General features: G+C 45.9%; 1 protein-coding gene across 2 annotated transcripts; it reads left to right on the forward strand.

The window, feature by feature from the left end:
• Positions 1-252: 252 nt before the first annotated feature.
• slc39a14 (solute carrier family 39 member 14) lies at positions 253-23,008 on the forward strand. Of its 2 annotated transcripts, none has more exons than XM_030104060.1 (11): positions 253-450; positions 2,141-2,224; positions 6,609-6,803; positions 9,285-9,646; positions 9,870-10,047; positions 12,786-12,955; positions 14,798-14,920; positions 17,685-17,858; positions 19,226-19,442; positions 19,533-19,717; positions 20,017-23,008. In XM_030104060.1, exons 4-11 carry the CDS (start codon positions 9,314-9,316, stop codon positions 20,167-20,169), a joined length of 1,533 nt encoding a protein of 510 aa, XP_029959920.1. In that variant the 5' UTR covers positions 253-450; positions 2,141-2,224; positions 6,609-6,803; positions 9,285-9,313; the 3' UTR covers positions 20,170-23,008. The 2 variants fall into 2 exon arrangements, with proteins under 2 accessions (XP_029959920.1, XP_029959918.1); XM_030104058.1 differs by lacking the exon at positions 12,786-12,955 and adding an exon at positions 14,131-14,300.
• The last annotated feature ends 806 nt before the right edge of the window (positions 23,009-23,814 follow it).

Consider the following 23,814-nt stretch of genomic DNA (forward strand, 5'->3'; position numbering starts at 1 on the left):
ATACTTCTCACGATAACGGGGGGTGGATGGATGGAACCTCCTCACACAAGAGAGTATTAATAGAATATTGAAATATCAAGTAAAACTTGTCAATTCAAAAGTACTTCGTGAATATTTGCAGTTCTTGTTGCCTCCTCCTCGTGTTGCAATACCTGCAGTCAGCCACGTGGGGGCGACGCAGCCTCAGCCTCAGTGAGCGCGCGCGCCTCCTACGTCATCACTGAAATTGACCCGAGTACACATCGTCCACGCGCCTCCGCTGTGAGGCTCGTTTGAAGCGGAGAGCAGCACCCGGACCCCCCGAGCACCAGCACCACCTGTCCGCCGCAGACCACCGGACACATCCCGCCGCCCGTGTCCCGAAGGACCGCCCCAGTCCCCGGTATGTGTGAGCCGGAGCGGGAGAGCTGACGTCAAGGTTGAGAGAGAGCGAGAGAGAGCATCACCGGGGTAAGCTAACCGTGAAGGGTACCGAGAGAGACGCCGCCGGCCCCGGGGTTAGCTCTCCACCGACACCGGCCCTCCGTGGACGGCCGTGAACCCGGGGGTGGGGGGGGTAGGGGGGGTTATACGCTCCTCGAGCTAGCTGCTGAGCTACAGTGATTCAGAAGAAGCTAACGGCACGTAGCTGCATGGTGGGCTGTCTTCTAGTGATCCCTCATCAAGGTGGTCTGGATAGAAACAGGGTCCTGGAGGCAGGGGCAGGGTCCTGGAGAATCCTGGAGTCGAGGACAGAATCCTGGAGGCAGGGACAGAGTCCTGGATAGTCTCGAAGTCAGGGACAGAGTCCTGGAGGCATTGACAGAGTTCTGCGACATGAACTGTACGAATCTGTCAAGACTTTATGCTGAACGATACCTACTTCTTATAAAAATCATAATAATGATGATAATTATTCTTTCATGTCTATTTCAACATGTCACTCATCAAATCACTTTAATATCTTAGTAAATCACAGATCCAAATGCAAGCAGTTGAGGGTCCTCAGTTTCTCAGTTATTGAAATGCACCAACTTCACCTTCAGTATACCATCAGTATCATGAAGTGACTTTGTGACTTGCTACACAAACTTTTTCATTTGTTGCTTTGAAAACAATCCACATGAATCTGTGATCAAGAATTGGTAACCTTATCAGAAGCATATGATATACCGGGTTTGTAGAAGAGATCGTTTGATCTCAACCAACTGCCTGTTTTAACAACTAAAGCTGCAAAAGTGAGTTTAAATTCTGTCCATTACATATGTTAAGTTGACAGTAGGTGTGGAAATGATGCAGCTGTTAGCGGGAAATAAAGGAGCACTGATGAAAATACACTCACTGCTGGCTTCATTATGGTGCGTTCATGCATCCGGGATCTCGGAAAGTTGGTACTTGGCAAATAAATTCAGAGATTTTGGGTTCTCGGATGCGTGACGTGGCATCAAACAGCGAGAAAGCTTGAAATTTTGACTGCTTGCGGATCAAAGTTTAATCAGTTCTTCCCAGCCACCTTCCTTCCACTGATAGAAACTTTGAATTTCTATGTCTCTGTTTTACACTTTGATGATTATCTTGATGTAATAAAGTTTGTTCCCCCCCCCCCTCATTACAGAGATTTCTGTGATGCCCCAGTACATCTGATGCTTGTAATCTTTTAATCTACTCAAGTTCTCATGAATTAACAGGAGAACTGGGTGTTCCTCGTGTGAAAAAATAACCCTATAGTTTCAAACAAAATAACATGCTAAAGGTTATTGGACCTTTCAAAATCCGTTTTCAGGCTCAACAGCGCGTAGCTCATGTTGTTGAATTTTATATTCCCTAATGTCAGCCAGTACTTAAAAATGATGCTAGGTGTGGGTCTGGCTTGTAAGCATTTGCTCTGTGGCTCTCCACGTTGGCCTCTGTGACCTCTAAGCCAGCCTCTGGGTAAAAGTTAGCCGGTCCGAGCCACATTCGAACCCCGTAATTTCAGGCCGGGTGCTTCTCGGCTGCGTTCACAATGCGCTTGCTGACCTGCGGTCATCAGCCTCTCATCTAATGACAGTGTGAGCAGATGATGACAAGGACCGGGGAGCCAGGGAAACAGTAATTAGGGGGCTGGTGGAGAGGTTGATGAGGTGATGCGGGGCTTCACCTGCTCGCTACTGTTTTTCAGGGATATATAAGGTGGTCCAGGACGGTCCGGATCCCAAACTGCCAGAAAGTCTGAAGGTGAATGAGAGCTGCTGATTCATAACAGGTAAGAATGAATCTTTTAAAATTACCTCCAGTATGACGGAAACAGGAACAGTGTGAGTTCTATTTATGATTCCTCATACTTTATCCACAATAACATTTATTTAACTGTCTCACAGTGCAGCGTTGCATCCCTGTTGTTGTTTTTCTTTTTTTTTTCTGTGAAGGCCAGACAGTCATTCAGTGAGCTGAGCAGTCGTTCGTTCATTCATTCGCTGTGATTCAGTCTGCATGAGTGTGAAGCTTTCTTACAGCTTCAACATCAGAGCCCATCAATGGAATTTCACCATAGTCAGAGCACACAGTGTGGATGAGACAGCCTTGTAACCTCCTCTGACTCAAGGCTGTTGTTTTGAACCTCTAAATGTAGCTTTGCTGTTGAATTCTTTGGTTTTCTTTTAAACTCGAGTTACAATCTGATGTGTGTTTTTAGGCCTTGGTTCTGGGTTTTTTTTTTCACCCTCTCTCTCTCCCTCCCCCCCCCTGTTTTTGTGGTTTTACATGCATGGACACAGTTAACATGTGCCAGGTTCTATTCACTGAAGGTCTCTCTGAAAAGAAGTTTGTTTACTCTGTTTAATGCACTAGTTTTATATTTGAGGAAGTTGAGACTTCTGTTTTATTCTTTTCTAACTGACGTGAATAAAGATGGCCAGTGACTTTGCCTCAGCGGTTTCCCTCTGAGGGATGTTCTGGCTGTGGCCGAATACCGACCGCTCACTGCAGTTTCCTGATGAATTAGAAAATATCTGTAAACTTATTTGTTTCACAGTCAGGATATTGTGTTGCACCACAGCCTGTCTAATCTCACTGCAGACCGGCGGCCGGCCTCTTCCACCACTTTTGATCTCAGCAGCTACAACTAGACCTTGGTCAGCCTGCGTCTGTCTAAATGTTTGTGCGTGTCCACTGATATGGCTTTGACCGGTCACGCTGACATTTAAGAGCACCGTCTGCATTGTTTTGATTTCACCGCTTTAGACTGCTTTTGTTTCTTCATTCTCTGTTGAGGCTCTTTGCTATCTGCCCCAAGTCAAGCTCTCAGACGTGGAGGCTGCGCGACACTTGAACAGTCAGGGTGCATACCAGCTAATCCTGATTACAGCTGTGCTATCAGTATTTGAGCAGAAATGTTCAGCTTTTAATCCTTGCAGTTGTAGTTTGCTAATTTTCCTATTTCTCGTACTTCTTTTGCATTGTTATAGGTGTATTTCACACTTAATGTATTCATATTATTTTGTTTTGACTTCCACTGGTCTTGAATTCCCTCTTGAGGGAACATATATTTCAAAAGTGAGAAGTCACTATGAATTGCTCATGATGACTCTTAATTTGCTCTGTGGCAAATTTTCTTTTGGGCATTGCTGCAGTGACGAGGTGGTGTGGTGATATGATGACGACGCTTTGCTGCAAAGCGCCTTATTTCAGTTGTCGGCCGAGGTGTTTTCTTGGTGTTGTACCTGTGTGGGTTGAAAGGGAAATCCAGTAATAGCTGCCTACAGTAATGGTAGAGTGTTGTGGTTCTTTGTTGCTTTGCTGACTTCAAGCAGTCCTGATATTGCCCAATGCAAACTGCAGCCACGTTTGGTTGCTGACACCCATTATTTGAACATAGAATGCAGGTTTAATTCTGTGTGCTTATGCCACGCCGTGCCTCCCTTGTGGTTAACGTTGCGTTGTCACTCCCAAATATTTCTTGACACACCTTGGTCTCACTCATGAAATATAAATGTGGCAGAAGATAGAGCTATCTCTTTACCTGTGGCAGCTCGACGAAGTAGTGGAAGCTGAGGAGTCCGCCTCAGGCGGCTTTCCCACAGCGTGCTGACAGCTTCCGCTTCCTGTTAAGAATGTTCCTGGTGAACGACGGGACGGGCTGTGGCACACACGTGAGACTGACATTAAAATTAGACTATTTCCCTCTAGAGGTGAGTCAGAATATTGAGTAACAGTGAACATGGAGGCCAAATTATAGGGCGGTTCGATCAGAAACATATTACAGATGTGATATTTGGCCCTGCTGGTGTTTGTGAAAGCTCACACCTGACATGCAACATCTGCTTCATTGCCACGTAGTGCCTCTATTTGTGCTTTTGTTGAAAGTGGAAACAGAATTACAATTACAGTGGCTGTTGAATAAACATTTAAGTTTTTTCAATGTATATATTTAAGTTTTCAATACAAATATTTGAGTTTAAACAAAAGCGACTTGACAGTTTTTATTTAATGAGCGCCGATCATCCATCAGTGAATGCATAGTGTTGCTGACTTCCCCCTGTGTTTGCTCTGCAGTGAGGAGGTGAAGGTTCACGGCGTTAACAGCCTTCAGCAGGATTGTCTTATATCCTCTCACACTGAGGAGCTCGCTCCACCAAGGCCTTCTATCACCGCAGCATTGGCCTGCCGTGCGTCACGGTGCTGGCCTCTCATTAAAAAAATAAAGAGAAACAAAAGAAGAAGACAACTTTTTTGCACACTGATCACACTCATCACTGGCAGAGAGTTCTCCAGTGCTGGCGGACTGTACGCCTATATGGTGTGGATAAAATGCATGCGTGCGTTACGCTGAGACGGCGTTCTGTTCTCCTACAGTTTGATCTGATCTCGTTTACATCTCTCCTGGCCACAGACTCTGGGTGGATTTAGCTCAAAAAGTGTTTCATATTAAATTCCATGCGGTCAGTATCCTCTGGGCTGGTCTGAGAACAGTTTCTTCATAAGTCAACTGCAGGGATTGGTAATTGGTTGCAGGTTCGATTCGCTATCGGAACCTGGGACGAAGTTCCTTGCGTGGCAGCTTCCAGATGAAGGGGAGAGGTTAGCTCTATGATTGGATGGGTTTGAATGTATAACTACAGAAAATAATGAATAAACTAAATCCACCTTCAGAAGTGAATGTGTTCTCTCAAATCAAGTAAAGTCTTGTAGTTTGGACACCACTTCCCATGAACAGGGAGCTTTTCAGACATTCTGTCGCCCCTTCTTCCTTATTTTGCTTCATTCAAGACAGATTTCCAATATTTCGAAGCATCTCTACCAGGACTGCATGATTTTAGGTAAACGCGATTGTGTTCTTAGGTAGTACGATGATGATTTCCAATAAACACAATTAAATTTTTGGTGCTTTTAGATGTATCTTTTCAAATAACGGCACTCTTTCTCTTGATAATTTATAGTAATAGGGCCCTGGGGGTTTTTCTTTCCCCATCCAGTGTGTCTGCAGTGTCCACTGACTTTGCTTCCTCTTGATTTTTGAGCTTTCTGTCAGTGAAGATAGGTTTGTCGTTGTGTATTTCGACAGTGCTGTGGAGTCGGTCCACCCTCCATGCTATTCCCCTGCTTCGTTGGCTGCCCCTGTGCACTGTAAGGCAGACAGCGATGGCTTTTTGACCTTCTTTGACGATAAGATCAGGGGCATAAAAGACAAAATCCCACCATCTTGCTTGTGCAGTCCCGGCCATGTGGAACCACCTTTACATCGTTGGTTCTACTTTAACCCTTTGTGTCTTGAAGACTCCTCCGGTTCTGTAGATTTATTACAGTTTAAGCTTTTTGTGAGTATTTCTGGTTCCTTCCACCTTCAAGCATGCAGTTGTTGAACCAAAACTTAAACCTGACCTGGATCAGTCAGAGCCGAAGAACTATAGGCTAATATTTAAACTCCCCTTTATAACCAAAATGTTGGAAAACGTGGCTACACAACTTACATCTTTCCTCCGTCTCATAACATCTGCGACACGTTTTCAGTCAGGCGTTTGAAAACACCACTCTACAGAGACTGCACTGCGGAGCAGAACCTGCTGAGAGTCCCTCGGACTTCCAACGTGCCGCGCCTTTGGAACGAACTTCGTTTAGACCTGCGCTCAGTGGATGCGTTCAAAAAGCATTCTAGTACAAACTGACTCAACATTGTTGTGGCTGCATTCTGCATTATGCTCTTGTTTATATGGTCTGTTTATCTTATCCTTTTATCTTTATATGACTGTCCACTACTGTTAAGCACTTTGTGACGTCTGTTCTGTGAAAACAATATACAAATCAATTTTACTGACTTACTCACTCATAGCATAAATAAACACAATGTGCAAATAAGAAATTGCTTTATCTCTAGGTGGATTAAAATCTCTGCATCATTGAGTTTGGTCGTTGTGGGATAAAAACAGTTTCTCAATCTGTTCTTTTTTTATCATGATCTGAGCATTCCAGGTTTTGTAAGACACTTGTAACTTTGTTCTGGGTGACGAGAACTTTACAACATGTGGACTGTCCTGATAGGGATATTTTCAGCTGCAGCCCCATCCTACTGATAACAAAATCAATTAGAGAAACCAACACTGAGGAATGGAATAAAGGTCAGAAAGAAGTCCAATACTCTCTTTCTTCCACAGGCTGACGCACTCCAGCGGAGCCTGCTGCTCTCCTCACTCCTCCTCCTCCTCCTCCTCTTCACTGCTCACCGACTCCACCTCAGCTCCCAGGTAACCTGCGGGCGGTGCTCAGCACGCTCCAGAGCCTCCGAGCAGACGGGCTGAATCAGGAGCTTCAGGCAGCGGCGATCCCCGGAGGCTCTGTAAGGGAAGAAGGTGAGCGTTTTCTCCTCCCGGCCCCGAAATATGAAAGAGTGTGTTTGTTTAGTGTTGCTTCAGAGCTGCAGGGAGGCCTGCAATGAATCAGCGCTGTGTGTGTGGTGTGCTCAACAAGCGTTGTGTCAGGGATGGAAAAGCGAGGAAGCACTGTAGGCCCGTTTACACGGCAAAGGTTTCAAGTAAAAACACAAAACTTTTGTGTTTTGGGCGTCCGTTTACAGGACAGCGGTGCTCGGTCTCAGGCCATACTCTTCTGGTCCTAAGAATGCAATAATGTACTGAGTGTATAAATTCTTTCATTAGCTTAAAGTGGCATTAATGCCAATGTGTTGTGTATGTAATATAATATTTCCCAAGGTGGATGTGATGTTGGGTTCAGTTGCTTCAATCAAGTGGCCCAGTTTACATGGGTGTTTTTTTCAATCGGATTGTAAACAATCGTATTAAACGGAGTGTATACATGAAGTGATCCACGATGAATCCTCGTTTACAAGGACCCTGGGTGAAGCGGATTATACAGCGTCCTGTGACATGCGCACAAAGTCTCACGAGGAACTTGCAGGTCTTTAGCTCCGCAGCAGCAGTCCTCAGCGCCGAGCAGAGAGTTTTTATCTGCTAATATCTGCTCAAATAATGTCCCAAAAGTCCATGATACGCTGCTGGAGGAGCGGCTGCTCCCCTGGCTGCAGCACCGCTGCACCGAGCGGCTCGTCTCGTTGTGAGCTCTGCCTCTGCTCCGCGTGTCGATGTTTCGAATTAACTGGTGCCCGTGTTAACTTGTGACCAATACATGATTGAAAAATGTAGTCGTTCTTGCGAACGTCGGTTATCGACAGTTACAGTGAGTGTATATGTTTAAAGTCATTTGTGAGTCTTACTTTAACAACTGCTGTAATCAAAATGTGTTTACACAGACCTCCGCCGTCATTCGTTAACACGGGAACCAGTTAATCCATAACACCAGCCGGCGCTCGCTTGTATTCTGCTATAGAGCTCTTTATACAACTCGCTATTGCGCGATTTGGTTCCATCTCGCCTCTCCAATGTTTTTTCTGTCGGGTTTTTTTACTAAAAAGGTGTTTTTCAACCACCGTGGCGTTCTCTGCTGGTTTTTTGACTGTGCTGCTTCCCGTTTACTGGCACGTCACACGTCACTACACGCATGTGCAGAACAAACACTCCCCCAGTACAATCCGCTCCGCTGTCAGACTCGTTTATAAGGGACACGGAGCGGATTGTCGATCGGCGTAGACCACCTCATACAATCGGCTCCAAATTACAATCCGCTCCGAGTGAAGCAGATCCACTCGGTCGTTTACATGACACATTTTACAATCAGCTCCACGTACAATCCGCTTATACGTGGTCCATGTAAACGTGCCCACTGACCCCAATGTTGCATCTGGACAGAGCCGCGTGTGCGTTTCATCTTTTAATCTAAGTTTTATGTGAAACTACCAGGTGAGTGATTTAAAAAAAAAACAAAACAAAACATTTGTTTTGAATCACTGAGCTTTTTTGTGGAAAGAATATTTTGGGTTCTTTTGCCTCTGAATTGAATACTAACACAGCTAAGTTGTTAAAAGTATCAGGTTATAGCTTTGTGAAGAATCTGGTTATTCAAATAAAAGGAGACAAATGAAGTTTTTTTTAATATAGAAAACTTGACTTTTTCATGCAGGGATGCATCATCTGGCACAGAATTTGATGCTTATTTCATTTAAAAATGAAAAACATTGAACAAGTCAACAAATGGGTTGTTGTCAGTACACCTTCATGTCTAGTTCCTGCCCATGTGAGGACTTTGTGTGTATATGTGGATTCAACTTCTGTTCCAAAAGTTTGGTTTTAGGGCTGATCTTTAGGTATGCAGTTGCATTATGATTTGTAGTAGTTGGGTTGGGATGAGAGGGGACTGAGTTCATCATGTCCTTGCACCTGTGGATGGGTTTGGAGAACAAAACCGTATTTACAGTCACATTATATCCTCATTTCCTCTGTGCAGTGATGAATTTTCCTCAAAATGTCCATCGCTGTCTTGAAAAGTGGAATCCGATCTGAAGGTTAGGCATAGAAATAGGTAAGTTGTAGGTATGGCTGAATTTGTAAGCCTCTGGGAAATGATTGATTGACATGAACCTCATGGAGTGGATTACCAAGGCGTCCCTGGTTGACCGCTGTTGCTGCTGTGGTCACTGGGTAGACACTGATGGATGTGTGCTGTAATTCTATGTAATCACTGGCTGTGCTCATCCTGATGACTTCCTGTTTCTTCTCCATGCTCGGAGCCACACTGGCCCTTTGTGTTGACTCGGTGTGCGCCGTGCTTCACTAGCACTTCCTTAGCACCCCCCACCCCTTCACCTACAACACACACGGAGACCCATTCAGAAGGCATGCAGGCGTTAGGGTTCAGGTTTTTATGTAGGAATTCATTGTTTCATTGTTTTGAGTTTACGCTTCTTTCTGCCCCTAAAGGTCAACTTCTCCAATCCTCAGAGGAAACCATGCTCATACGGCTCCGTCATGACGGCGCTGCAACAACAGTCCCCCACCAGCGCTCCCAGCGCACGCTGGTCCCGGTCCCGGTCCTGGCCCTGCTCCTCCTGGTCTGGCCCCTGGGCCGGGTTTCGGGGCAGGGGGAAAGCCAGACCCCGTCGCCCACTCAAGTGCTGGAGGACTTGCTGGCTCGCTACGGGGAGAACAGCACCATCTCTGTGCCTCAGCTGCGCTCTCTGCTAGCAGTGCTCAGCCAGGGGCAGGGGGATGGCGACAGCAACGGCAGCAACATGGCAGAGACGTCCGTGACCACCATGCCCCCCAAATCCAACAGATCCAAGGTGCAGAAGCACATTCTGTCATCTGAAGTTTGGATTTTAACCTAAAGCCACCATGTCTGGAAATCACACTTACATTACTGTATCTCGTTTGACCTTCACATAAAGCTCAACGCGCTTCCTGGTCCAACATGACCACAGCAGTGCACAAAGCGGGTCCATAGAGACCCGGAGGGTCCAGGTCCAGACTTCAGCCTGACAGAATCCGTGATCTTTCCGTTTGCAGTGCTTGCCTGCAGACACGCTGGCGATCTACAGCATGAGCGAGCAGTCCCGGCTGGACGGGCGGGGTCTGCAGGAGCTTTGTCCCACCATGCTGCAGCAGCTGGACGCCGGCACCTGCAGGACTCAGAAGCAAGACGACGAGAGCAGCGACACCTCTCCCAGGCCCTCAGACGCCGAAGGTGCGTTCAAACAGCCCCTGTTCAGGTCCTGCATTGCTGGAATAGATGACATGAATGCATAAATGCTAAGACGCTTCTGGGTTTCTGTCAATTACACAGGAATTGATGTGTAGAATCCATCTCCCCACGTTATTTGCAGGCGGCTGCTGTTCTGCGGACATAAAATATGGAATGCTGCAGTCCTTGTTTGACAACTTTGGAAAGTCACATATGATTGTCTGAGGAACCAGGAAGTAGTGACGGGCTAGCCACGCCCAGCAAAGTTGACCCGCTCAATAACTATCAGTTTGAGAGGAGTCAGACTTGGTTGATGGAGAAGACGGATTGTTTAGAGGGAGCGTTTCTTCCATACAGGGTGACAAATGGAAACGTTTTTACAGTAGAGTTCTTACTTATTTTAAAATCCAGGTGAAATCTTACTGCCAAGCCTGACGCTGCTGGAGTGAAGCTATGCTATAAGACACACATTCTGCGTGCACTTTGCTACTTCATATGTAGTAAATTGTAGATGTTTGACTTTATTTTGAGCTGTTTAGAGCCATAGATTGGGGGGGGGGGGGGACTGATGGCATCATGGAGGAGACGTGTCCCTGTGAGGACTGGCCAATCAGATTCGACCACGTTGGGTGACGCCACTGTGAGCGTTGTCCTGCCAGGTGGACGGCTGGGTTCAGGGGGGTCACTTACGACCGGGGGGGTGGGGGAGCTGTACCACATGGCTGGAAGATTCTCACAAAGCCAGTTTTAAATTTACAAAAATCACCTGTGGTCAGTGAATCCCAACGACTAAGTACATTTTAGTTAACAGTTACCTTTCGAGGGTTCGTTTTCTTCTGCTGTCATAAAGTATGATTCGTGTGGCCTCAAAGAACAGTCTTTCATTACATTTTGGGTCCAAATGTGTGTGTTTTGTTGTCTCGAGATAGTGCTATCACAAGGTCCTCAAAGGAGATAAAGAGCCAAAATAAGCACAAGCAGATCGCCAAGGCTTGGGTTGCGTTTCCAGTTTGGCTTCGAAATAAAAATTCCTGCTGCAGTCAGCAGATTGAGTCGTTCGCATAGATCCTTCCATGTAAAGGCAGAACAGGGAAGCTCTTCTCTCCTTGACTGCTGACTCATTGTAACTCCATCCAGATGTGCTGAGTGTGCTCTTCACGTCCTTCCAGTGTGTTGGAAGAAGGTCCTCTTATCACGTCAGATTCCAGGCATTTTAGGCACTGAGAAGGGAGTCAAGCTGGTGTCAAATTACCAGCTGCTGGTGCTGCTGGTGTGCCAGATCATCATAATACGCTGCACTGCTTGGTCTCCGGACTGACAATACAATCTCTAAGAATGGAGACGAAGCTTCCTCCTCAGTGGAAAAACCTTTGGTGTTTCGATGCACCGATGTCTGAGAACTGTACAGCTTCAGGAGGTTTCACAACTCTTTATAACTTTAGTTCTGTGCGTAGATAAGTCGGCGCTTTCATTATGCTTGTAGAGACCCTTTGCGTAAGTCTTAATGGTGTTATTAAACTAACGCCGAGCCAAGTCACCTGCAGCTCTGGTTCCTGTGTCTCGCACACCGATGGCGAGCTTGTTTTCCTTTATCGGCCACTCAGGAGCCCCTCGGCTCACCTCGCACTCACCACTGCAGGCGGCATATTTTGGCTGGGAGCGCTGCGTTGCTTTGCCGACTCAGTGGAGGTTTGCCAACAGCAGGGGGACAGATGGCGTGGAGCTGGATCTTTTCTCAGGATGCAAGTGTTAATCAAATAATCCCCCACTAGACAAACCGTGAAACCAGACCCTCGGTTGAAGTTGGGTTCAGTTCAATCAAACAAACCAGTTCCCAGGATTTCAGTGCAGCAGAAGCAGTATTCAGGCTTGATCCTGGAAGGCTTGACTTTTGAGTGATGTGGATTTTTCTGCACTTCTTAATCCTGTCCTCATGATTGTCAATAAACCTCTCAGACTTGTGATTGACTCTCATCAGGAATACATTTGGACAAATAAGGAACGTATTCATTGGGGGTTGATTTCTCCGTAAGCATTCCATGTTTCATAATATGTACATTTTACTACGTTTTATAGAACAGTTATAGAATAGGAGTACATTTTTGCGGTTTCTTTTCAGAACAGTTGTGTTTCGTCTGCAGCGTTGTGAAAACGTCATGTAAACAGGACCTTAGTTGCAGTACTTCTGCTGACAGAGACAAATTAGATCATTAAAGAAATAAGTCACAGTTTCAGTTAGTTAATGTTATGAACCAAAACATTGCGATAGTGCGACTGTCCTCCGGTGAAATCCTGTTTGAATGTGAACTCTTACATGCACACAATACACACAGTGCCGTGTGCATGTCGTTGTAATATTACATCAAGGTGAATACTCAAATATTTATTTTGGAGACGACTTTCCATTTTGAAAAGAGAACAAGAATTCCTGGTGTAAAACCATTGTTGTTATAAGTCTGTGGCTCTTGAGGTCACTGCCTACAGATTTCAAGAAATGATCGGTTTGCACTGAATAAAATTATGCTCACTTCTGTAGTTGTCTAATTTGCTCCTAACACTGATTTGTTGCCTTGAATTACAAAAAAATTCTTTCCTTTCTTTGTTGTTTGACACTGTATTTTTTTGTCATGCAGCTTAAGTTAAATGTCCTAAAAGTGTAATTGTGCGGAAGGAGTTGACGCTGCATGACGATGCCCAGAGCTTCGACACTCACGGGTGCATTCCTGTCACTCCACCTTCAGTGTGGGGCTTCTCCCTGGCCAGCGTCACAGTGATCAATGCCTTCTCCCTGACTGGAGTCTTCATCGTGCCCCTGATGAAGACGCGCTTCATGAAACACGTGCTGGGCTTTTTCATCGCTCTGGCCATTGGCACCCTGTACTCCACAGCTGTCCTGCAGCTCCTGCCAGAGGTTTGCCATCCTGCCATTCGCCCATCTTTCCAGACAGCTGTCGGGACTCCCTGAAGCTGCCCAGCCTTTGTGGCCTTCACCGTAGAGTCGCACCTCTGACCAGCCACTCCTTCATCCGCTCCTCGCTGCTTCTTTTCGTCTCTGTTCCCGCTTTGGGTTTTCATGGGTTCCAATCAGTGTTTGCACAAGGCTTTAGTGATTTTTTTTTTTTCCTCAGCTCTCTATGCAATTGCCAATCATCAGTGTGTGTGAGTGTGTGAGCATTGCGATGAAGGCCAGACACGAGGTTTAATCCCGAGCTGTTCTCTTTACTGCTGCAGCCTCACGAGTCAGGCGGACTCACAAACCCAGACTGCAGTCATCTGGAAATCACAGGGCATGCTTTTAACTGGCACAGAAAAGGACAGCGCATGAAGATCTGCTTGAATATATTGAAAGATTACAGCCTTAAAATATAATCACCCATTTCCAAGGTCTCCAGTCCACATAAGACCATGTGCTGAGAGGAAAAGACGGCTGTTTAACTGTCTATAAGCCTACTTTAAAACGGTGCCGACACCAACGGTTGTCATTTCTGAAGAGTCACTGAACGAAGAGCTGTTGTGAACATCTGGGTTTTTCTGGGTTTTATGGAGTGTTTTTACCGACGGCTCGGATTTAGACGCCTCCTCCTGCTCCTCCTTTAATGACCAGGTGAACTGGAAGTGACCCTGCGGTAGATCCATCCCTCCACCGGCAGGCTTCCCTCCCTGACGGTTTGTGTCTTCACTGAGGCCGCAACAGAGCGCCTGGATGCTCTGAAACAAAGTGTGTGTGTGTGTGCGTGTTGGACTATTTGGGAAATTTCAGGTTAATTACTTCCTGTCTCTTATCAAAGCCATGCATGGTGTTTGAAGCCTGCTTGAAAGCCCATCTAACGACTACCTTCAAACACAAATTGAGGCGGCGTCACTTGTCTGGAAGCGTTCCCGGTGAATAATGAGCCTCCTGTCCTTCCAAAGACTCACAGCTATCTGTGCACAGGTTAATTTTAATCACTCCTTTCTTCCTTTCCAGGGTGTTAACTGGACGGTGGTGTTTGTTCTTTCCCCCCGGGTAATTAATCTGATCTGATCATCTCTGAACTAACTGCCTCTCTCCCCTCCCCTCCCCTGATTTCCTGTCCGTGCGATCAGTGTGGGGTTATGGGATCCTGTGTGTGACTCTCATCTCTCTGTGCTCGCTGGTCGGGGCGAGCGTGGTGCCCTTCATGAAGAAAACCTTTTACAAGCGACTGCTGCTCTACTTCATAGCCCTGGCCATTGGCACGCTGTACTCCAACGCCCTGTTTCAGCTCATCCCGGAGGTAGTGTCCACACTGCTGCCGCTTGGTTCCCAGAGCAGCGGGACGTGCTGTGATTCCTCAGGATTAATGTTAACTTTCCTCAGATTTTAACAAAATGTCAGATTTTATCTACCCACCAAAATCTGGTTGATTACTTTCTTTGGTATGTGATCAATGACATGAATATAAAAACACACGAAGGCTCCCAAAAAATATACTGAAGTCGCAACACAAATGTAGAAGAAGCGCAGATAGTTGCCACACAGAAACGCATGCACACACAAGTCGCAGCAGTCCAATAGGTAGCAGATATGATAGAGATCTAAATCATTTTTGGCTGCTTGTGTTATGCTGCTGTACTTAGAGCTCAAAGTGCCGACGCTCCTAAATGTGTCGTTATCCAGATGTTAGACGCTTGAATTGATTTACTCCATTAGATATCTGAGCTCCAAATAACAGACGTACACTTCACAGTAACACTTGCCACCCGCTAACATCTTCTTTTTTCTCCATCGTAGGCGTTTGGCTTTGATCCTATGGTGGATTTCTATGTGTCCAAGTCGGCCGTAGTATTCGGAGGCTTCTACCTCTTCTTCTTCACTGAAAAGGTGCTGAAAGTGCTTCTCAAGCAGAAACACACGGTAAGTTTCTAACCGTCTTAACTGAGCCTCGTTTTGTTTTCGTCTTTTAGATTAGGAGTTGTTACCTGCCATCAAACATTCTATCAACCATTTCCAAATTACTCAGAGCTTCCACGGGTCAAAGTTCAACAGGGACCCAGCTTCCATCTATCAGACAAAATGACTGTGGGGGAAAAAGTAAAAGACACTCTAAAAATCCAAGTTTCATCTAATTTTGCTTATATTCACAACACATACGCGAATGTACAATATTATCAGAATTCAGTGTAATAAAACTGACTTTGAAATTATTAGATATTTTGGGACTAAACCCATAATACTATGTAACCACAATACTGACAGGTTTTCAAACTTTCTATTACAAATCTCAAAACCAAGCCAGGGCCATTCCTGTTGGGATAGAATGTCCAGTATCAGCAGGACGGGCGCCATCACAGCTCAGTAATGCAATACAGATGTCATGACAGCATTGACGCTATAAATCTAAATCTAATTGAGCTTTACATGAGTGTCATTGTTCAAACTGAATGATTACACAGTACGATGACAGCATCTCAGCCTCCAACGCCGAAAGCATAATGGATTAACATCAGATTGTTGCATAATTCAGGAGCAAGTTCAGCTCCAAAAACTGCCAGACGTCTTGTTGCTGTTCGTCAGCGGCAGGTTGCGCAGGTTAAACGGGGTGTTGTCTTCTCGGAGAGCGTCGCCTGTCAAACAGGAGGTCCTGGTGTGGAACGGGCGCCCATGACGCACAGCCTCCTGCTTTTGTCTGTGCTGCTGTCGAGAGGAAAAGCGCGACGGTTGTTCTCGCGCGGCCTCCGCAGCGGAATTCGTCTACGGTCTTGATCGGCGCTTCGGGGCTTTCAAAGCGCCGCTCCTCATGGCCTGCTTGAAATTCCAGTCTGCTGTCCTAGAAGTTTGTAGCTTCTAAGAATCATTGAAAAGTCAAGTACGCGACACACCTGTGACCACTGGGCTCTCACTCCAGGGCGCGCTTTTCTTCAACCTCCCATCTTCTCGTTTGAGGAACAAATCCAGGCAAACGGGAAAAATTAACTGCGAGTTAAGTGGCTACACAGTATCCTAAACCACATATTTTGAGTTTTCCTGTCTTGTGCACCATCTTTTTCTGCATCTTTTTTTTTTTTTTTCATTTTTGCGTTTTCGTTTCAGAACAGTTCTGCCTTTACATGGCAAAGTTCTATAATATATTTGTTTGTAAAGCTTTAATGCATTTCTTCTAAGCGCTGTGAATCGCCTTGTGTCTGGAAGTTGCTCTGTGAATTTTTTTGTCTTGTCATTTTTGTACATCTACGGAGCATGTGCTTCAGCCATCCACTCGGGTGGACTTTCCAGAGGTTTACCCGGTTTCATGTATTCATATTTATTGAGATTGTTGTCTGAATGCTTTGCTACAGTTGTGGTGTCAGAAACGTGAGTGTTTGTTTTAGAAACGTACAGCGAGTTGTTCCAGCACAGCCTGTTAGGGATTCACATCCAGTCTGACAGCTGCTCCTCCCCTTCCTGCACCTCTTACAAACGCTGCTTTCCAGCCTCACCTTAAATACGTTCACTGCTGTTTTACCAGTAGATTGTTCTTCTTTTTTTTTTTTCTAAGCCTTGCACAGTCTTGATCAGACTCCTAAAAGCAGGAGTTGGGGATAGTGAGGAGCTCCTCCTGGTCCCGGGGCTCCACCGTGTGGCTGCTCTGATTCGAGCCACAAGGTCCCAGGGGGACGACTCAACAGCTTCACCTGCTGATCCAATTACTGCCGCTCTCTGACCCACATCGGCTCCTCCGTCATGCCGTCTCACCTCCCACCCCCAGCAGCAACACACAGCTTCCACAGAGACCTCAGTGCTCCAGGAGCAGCCGTCCGTGTTTTCAGGGCCTCGGATTTAGGAGTGATTTCGTGTGTTTTTCTGGATACACAGATTTGAACATTTTGACCAACATCAGTGTTTGGGTTATGGACGGTAGCTGATATTTATTGATCTTGGTATAAAATCAGGTTTTTATGATGAATTTGTAAACTGATTACCGTGTAAACACTGATTACAAATAAGGAATTAATTTTTGTATTCAAAACTTCAAATACAAAATACGAAACGCATGCAATTGAATAAGAGTGTTAGTTTTAGGCCATGAAATTATAATAAGAGTAATATGTGATGTGAGACATTTGACATGATTATAGTTCAAAAAAATATAACAAATGACTTTTCCTTGATAGATTAAGTTAATCTGTGATGTAGGTGACTGTAGATTATTCCTTTATTCTCATTTCATTACAGCATGTTCTGTTCTGGGAGGATAGTGTTTGAAAATCTCAGAATTGCACATTTCAGAAATGTTTTACATAACATTGTGACAGTGTAGTAACCTGGTGACATGTTACAGCTTTTTAAGAGTTTTCTGAACCTTTTGATTTGAAGTGATTGATCTCAGGAACCCTTTTACTGAGTCTGAACTTCTGTCCCAGTGTGGGGGAAAAAAACCCTATTCAGGAGACCTTTTATGTGTAAAATCAGAAGGAGGCTTCACTTTTCCAGCGTTCTGATAAGATCGTAATGCTTCTACCTATATTCAACCAGCGTGATCAATTTATGTTTAAATTTGATCAGTTTCTGTTCAGCTATATCTGCAGGCTCCGTGACACCTACCAAGGTGACTTTTCAAGCTGGGTTGAAAATGTAAATCCTTGTGAATTCTCCGGAACGATGCTTTTATTGATCAGTTTGTTTCCTCTTTGCCCCTCAGAACCACGGCCACAGCCATTTCCCGCACACCGATCGCTACTCGACGCCCGACAGGGACGTGGAGGAGAGCGAGAAGGAGAAGCTGCAGCAGAACGGCGAGGCGAGCAGCCTGGCTCTGGGCAAGGTGGACGCAGGAGAGGGCGAGCTCATGCTCAGCCCCGCGCAGACGCCACAGGTACGCTCGGCCCGCTCGTCAGAGGACGGAGCCGAGGGCAAACAGGTCAGCGCTGCTGAAATGTTAGAGGGAAGCAGTGAATCACTGGGTAGGAAGTACAACTGCAAAGGTCTGATGGCAGATTTGACACTAATGTGAGTTTTGACACCATCTTGTGGTACAAAGTGGTACTGCAACACATATTCAGCTTCAGCCAGGGGTAGGCAACTTGAGTTGGCAGCGGGCCAATTATTCTTTGGGCACTTGTATTGCGAGGGGGTGGTGCTTGCACTTGCGCACTTAATCAAAGATATTTCTTTTCCAATCTAAACAACTATCCAATCTTGAACGTTAAAACAATGATGTAAGAAATTTTGTGATTTATAAAAAAAATTGCTTGTATTTGTGACGGGTGGCTGCTTCACTTAGTAAAGTCAAAAAAACACAACAATAAGGTGAATTATGAAACACCTGACAACAGCAGCCTGGATCACTGTGGCTGCTGTCTTCAGTCACCAACTTGTTAAATAAACTGTCTTTTAAGACAAGAATGTGTGTGAAACGTAGAAAGTACATTTTAATAAATTATAATTGTGTATTGCCAACAATTTAGAACCATTTCAATGTTGTGACTGATCGCTTTTCCTTAGAAACGAACATATAGAAGCGCCGACTGTGAGTTTTTACAAATGTTTGATAAGACCTCTGATCTGAAAAGAGCCTGAGGAACCTGAACGCCTCACAGCTGCAGCTTCACTCCTGATGATCACTGAACATCAAGATGATGAGAAAACAATAGAACAGTAAACCAGAAATGAAACCTACCAGAACAATGTTTCCCTCTTTCTCTCCAAGCCGCGCTCACATCCTTCCTCTCAGAACTGAACTGTCCGTCAGTAACAACTTTTCCTGTTCTATCCAAGACGCTCAGCTTTTAAATCTTCTTTCCATCGTCTCAGAAGTTGAGATTGCATCCCGTCGACTGATATTTTAGCACAAAGAAATCGTTCAAATCCAGCTAGTTCGTCGGTGGCTAACAGCTAAGCTAACAGCCGACTGAGACGCCTAGCAGCAGGATGCTTTTACGAAGAGTCCCTGAATGCATCACGGAGCTGCGGCTCAGGTTGTTCACTGAATCAGAGGGTTTCAGGGTGTTTCACAGGTAGTGAAGGAGGTTTAGGAGGAGATGGGTACTGACAGGTTAATGGACGGTGTTACTGCCTCCGTGAAGCAGCTGCCTCAGATTCTTAAATTCAACTGGCGGGCCAGACATTTTTGGCCCGCGGGCCGCCAGTTACTGACCACTGGCTTAAGCCTTTCAAGAAGGATTTAGCTTTGTGTTTTCCTCCTGCTGAGCTGCTTGAGTTTCTGTGTGTTTCCCTCCCCAGGACTCTCAGAGCCCAGACAGCGGCGGTGGAGGCTGCTACTGGCTGAAGGGCACCACCTACTCCGACATCGGCACTCTGGCCTGGATGATCACGCTGAGCGACGGCCTGCACAACTTCATCGACGGCCTGGCGATCGGCGCCTCCTTCACCGCCTCCGTCTTCCAGGGCATCAGCACCTCGGTGGCCATCCTGTGTGAGGAGTTCCCCCATGAGCTGGGTGAGCCGGTCCGCCGGACGTGCTGCAGACTGTTCATTCACACGCGTCGTGTTCAAACCCCAAACCCTGCTGTGACTGCCGTCCCTGCAGGAGACTTCGTGATCCTGCTGAACGCCGGCATGAGCATCCAGCAGGCGCTGTTCTTCAACTTCCTGTCCGCCTGCTGCTGCTACCTGGGCATGGGCTTCGGCATCCTGGCCGGCAACAGCTTCTCCCCCAACTGGATCTTCGCCCTGGCGGGGGGAATGTTCCTCTACATCGCGTTGGCAGACATGGTCAGTGAATACAAATATAGGCCTGACTATTTTTTATTCCTATATTGACCCAGTAAGTTAAACACAAACATGTCCTGCAGGTGAAGTTGTTCATTTAGAAATGCAGTATGTTGAACTCATGACCTCTTGCTGCTTCGGTGATTTCCAAACTTAAATTGACCCAAAGTTCTGCCATTGTCAACCCCAGTGTGAGTTTCTTGAGGATATTTCTCTTGATTTTGCTCCAGAAGGTTCCATTAAAGTTGCCTCTGTGTTGAGATTGCTGTCATTTTCTGTAGTAAGTGTAGAAATGTCTTCAGTTTCCAGAGATGAACGAGGTGAGTCGTGAGGAAGAGGATGCCGGCGGCAGCAGTTTCCTCCTGACCTTCGCCATCCAGAACGCCGGCCTGCTGACGGGCTTCTCCATCATGCTCCTGCTCACCACGTACTCCGGGCAGATCCAGCTGGGCTAGCGGCGGCTTTCCCTGAACCCGCCGCCGCCCGGCCGAGACAGAGACGCATCAGACGCTTTTCTTGTGCTGTTGAACCCAAACCGAACTGGAAAGGCTCTCTATTTCTGGAGCACGGAGGAGTTCTGGGTGTTTCGGACGTGCGGCAGGTACGCACTCCTCCGAGCAGCCGCTTCCTCTTAGTTCTCACATGCAGTAGATTTGAGGCGGAGCAACGTTCCCCTCGCCGCCGCTCCCCATGAACGTCCGGAGAACAGTCGACGGGGCGTCGCAGCTTCACAGAACGTGACGTTTAGTCGTCATCCAGACGCTGCTGCCACTGCCCGAGTCATCCTGAGAGAAGCAGAGCCTCGCAGCTCACCCATGTGCTTCATGTTTTATAGAAGGAGTCTTTAATCTCAGCTTTTCACTGATCTGCTTCACCTTCAGCCATTCGATCTGCCGTTCTGACATTTTTCTGTAGACATTGTTTATTGGGATGATTTTTGTAAAACATGAAGCAGATCTGTGAGCGAGTGCTGTGAGGCCGCTCTTCTCTTCACCACACCTCCTCCCCCTCTCCTCCCTTCCCTCTCTCCAGTCCATCCATCCCGGGTGAGAGTGTGTGGCGCCCCGTTCAGTCCTGCTCCCCGTTACTCACACCCCAGGAGTGTGTGTTGTCAGAAAGCCCTATTTTTCTTTCATGTGTCCACAAAGCCTTTTCCCCGGACTGTGGTTAGTCCAGGTACTGGTCAAGATCATTCGTTCGTTACTCGTTCGTCGATCGTTATTCCGCATCATATACGGAAACTTCCAGTAACGTTGAGCAGGACTGCCTGTCTGACCCTCTGAAAAGCACAATCAGGTGACGGCTGCTGTTTCTCCGACTCCTCCAGTCTTTCTCATCTGCTCTTTGTCTCATTCCATACCAAAAAGACTTTTTTCTGGACCTGAACTGGAATTATTGTTTTCAGTGAACTGATTTTGTGTTTTGTCTTGATTTTATAATGTTATGATTTCCCCCCCCCCCCCCAACACGTGAGAGAAAAGATGTTCAAAGACCAAATCCTGGCAGGCCACTGAGATGGGAGAATGGCTGCTCGTCGTCCTCCTCTCGGTCCTCGCCACGCCAGTAGAACTCGTCCGTGAACCCTCGGTGGAGCGAGTGACGCGGCAGAGAGGAGTTTGACCTCAGTCTGCCACACCTGCCCGTCATTAGCATAACGCGGAGTCCTCATCGCCTTGCTGGCACACAAAGTGCAACCCTGTGGTCTTCAGACATCCCAAGCGCTGCATCTTCTCCACAGTTCACTACAGTGGAGTCGCAGTTTCAACAGAATACTGTAAACAGGATTATATGAAGTCGCCTCATCTGTGACCTTAAACCTGCTGTTTAGGTTATCTGCTAGGTCTGCTGTTTGACTTGGAGTGACCATAAACTTCAGATCATTTGATTTTTTTGTTTGTTTGTTTGTTCTGGGACTGCTTTCCAGGACTTGAGCTACTTCTTTTCAGTATTTTCATTATATTTACAAAGAAAAGTTCAAACCAGACTTTCGAATGAAAAGTGAAGTGGACCACAGATCTCACGGTTTAGACTGAAAATGGTTCTCAGGGTGGAACTTCTAGAAACGCTGGGTGACACTCGGGCAACGGTTGTACGAGAACATTTCAAGTTTTTGTGTTTTAATTTCAGAGAAGTTACACGTTTATGCAGCAGCGTTTGGAAAACCATGTCCATTGCCATCGAAACGGTTAGGGGAAACGGTGCGGTTAGCATGTCGGTCCACGTGGCGGCGCTGTAATGAAACCACACACACACACCCACACACACCCACACACACACACACGATAGCAGAGCCCAGAGCGTCTTCGAAAAGTTCCACCTTGGAAGCCTTTTCCGAAAATTGGAGTTTTCAGTGACTTATTAGCTGATTGCCAAAACGCAACAGAGGTTTTGTGCTTGTCTTGAAACGGTTGCCCTGGTGTTGCTGCGTGTCAGGTTGACGGTTTGCTGCTCTTCCACATTTCCCCCCTCAGACCGACATGACGCACAGCCAGTGCAGAGTGAAGCTGTGGATTATTGTTTACTGGGAGTTGAAACGACGACCTGTTGTTGAATCTGCTATTCCTGGAGAACGTGAGCCATCCAAGCATGGGATTATTTATTGCTCTCTAAGCCATCAAATATTTATTTTTATGCTTTACACCCAATACAGAGTTAAGCTTTACACTACAAGCCATCAAGTCCAACAGGTTTTGTCTCTTGTTTTTGTTTTTTTTGTTGTTTCTTAGTTGTCATTTATCTTTATTTGGAGTGAATGGGAGGGATGGTGAAACGTGTGCTGTGGATCCTCATCCGCAATCTTGCATTGCGTCTGTTTTGTTTTAATATATTTTCATAATTTTCTTATAATCGGACCATTTTGGGGTTTGTTTGTTTTCTACCCACCCTGTAGCATTTCAAATGAGTGTAACTTTGTTCCACTCCTTCCTTCAGCACGTAGATCACCTACCTGCTGCCGTTAATGAAGCGTGTCTTTTCTTTCTTTTATCATTTCTAAGCAAATTATTTTCTTCCAAACATGAAGAATTCAGAGTTGTTCGGATTGGGACCCGTGTCGACGCACTCGGACAGCATTTCAGGTTCGTTTCAGGTTCTCTGAACAGACGATGCCAGTGGAATCAACCAGTAGGCCAGTGGAGGACTTTCTGGAGATTAGCAAGTTTTGATGCTCTCTCAGCCTTGTAAGGATCTCTTCTGAAAGGAGCTGTACCCTGTGTAACTAATGAGATTCCTCTTTAGCCTTCTGTGTGTCATCAAAGGAAAAGTTTTTATAAACGTCTTTTTTCCAAGAAAATTGTGTGTTGGCGTGTCGTTAATTCAACATCTGAGCCAGGAGTGAACAACATCACGACCAGCCTGCAAGAAAAATCTGGGATAGAATTCAGTCAATGTTCTCTGACATTATTACCAGGAGTAGTGGACACAACACTAAGAACTGAGATGAGATATTAGAGATGCTGCCAGAGGAAAACCAGTGTTGGCCTCGAAGCCCTGCTGTCGGAGAGTTTGGAAAAATATGCAGAATGTAACAAGTAGATTTTTGGACATTTAACTGTATTCAGCACCAGGAACGTTCATTAAAATTGACTATTTTCAGATTGTTGTCATTTTATGGAGTAATTCTTGTAGTACGGAGTATAGGTCCAGTCCGGTCCAGTTTATTTATAAAGCACTACTAAAAACAACAGTATTGACCAAAGTGCTGTACAGACACAAAATAAAAACAATAGAAAAAGACATGAAAATATGAATAAGACACCACTGACAACTTTTCAGTAAAATACAGTCTCGGATTAGTTAAAAGCCAAAGAAAATAAGTGAGTGTTAAGACGGGACTTAAAAACAGGAAGAGAATCTGATTGCTTTATGTGCAGAGGTAAATCATTCCACAGTTTCGGACCAGCGATAGAAAACGCTCGATAACCCCTACGTTTGAGATTTGCATCAGGAACCACAAGTAGAGCAGCGTCCCGGCACATAACACACCAACAGTTCAGACAAATATGGTGGGGCAAGACCATTTAAAGATTTGAAAACAAATAAAAGATCTTAAAAATCAATCCGGTAGCGGACAGGAAGCCAATGAAGAGACGACAACACCG

Source organism: Salarias fasciatus, chromosome 12 (genome assembly GCF_902148845.1).
Source record: "Salarias fasciatus chromosome 12, fSalaFa1.1, whole genome shotgun sequence".
Classification (NCBI taxonomy): Eukaryota; Metazoa; Chordata; class Actinopteri; order Blenniiformes; family Blenniidae; genus Salarias; species Salarias fasciatus.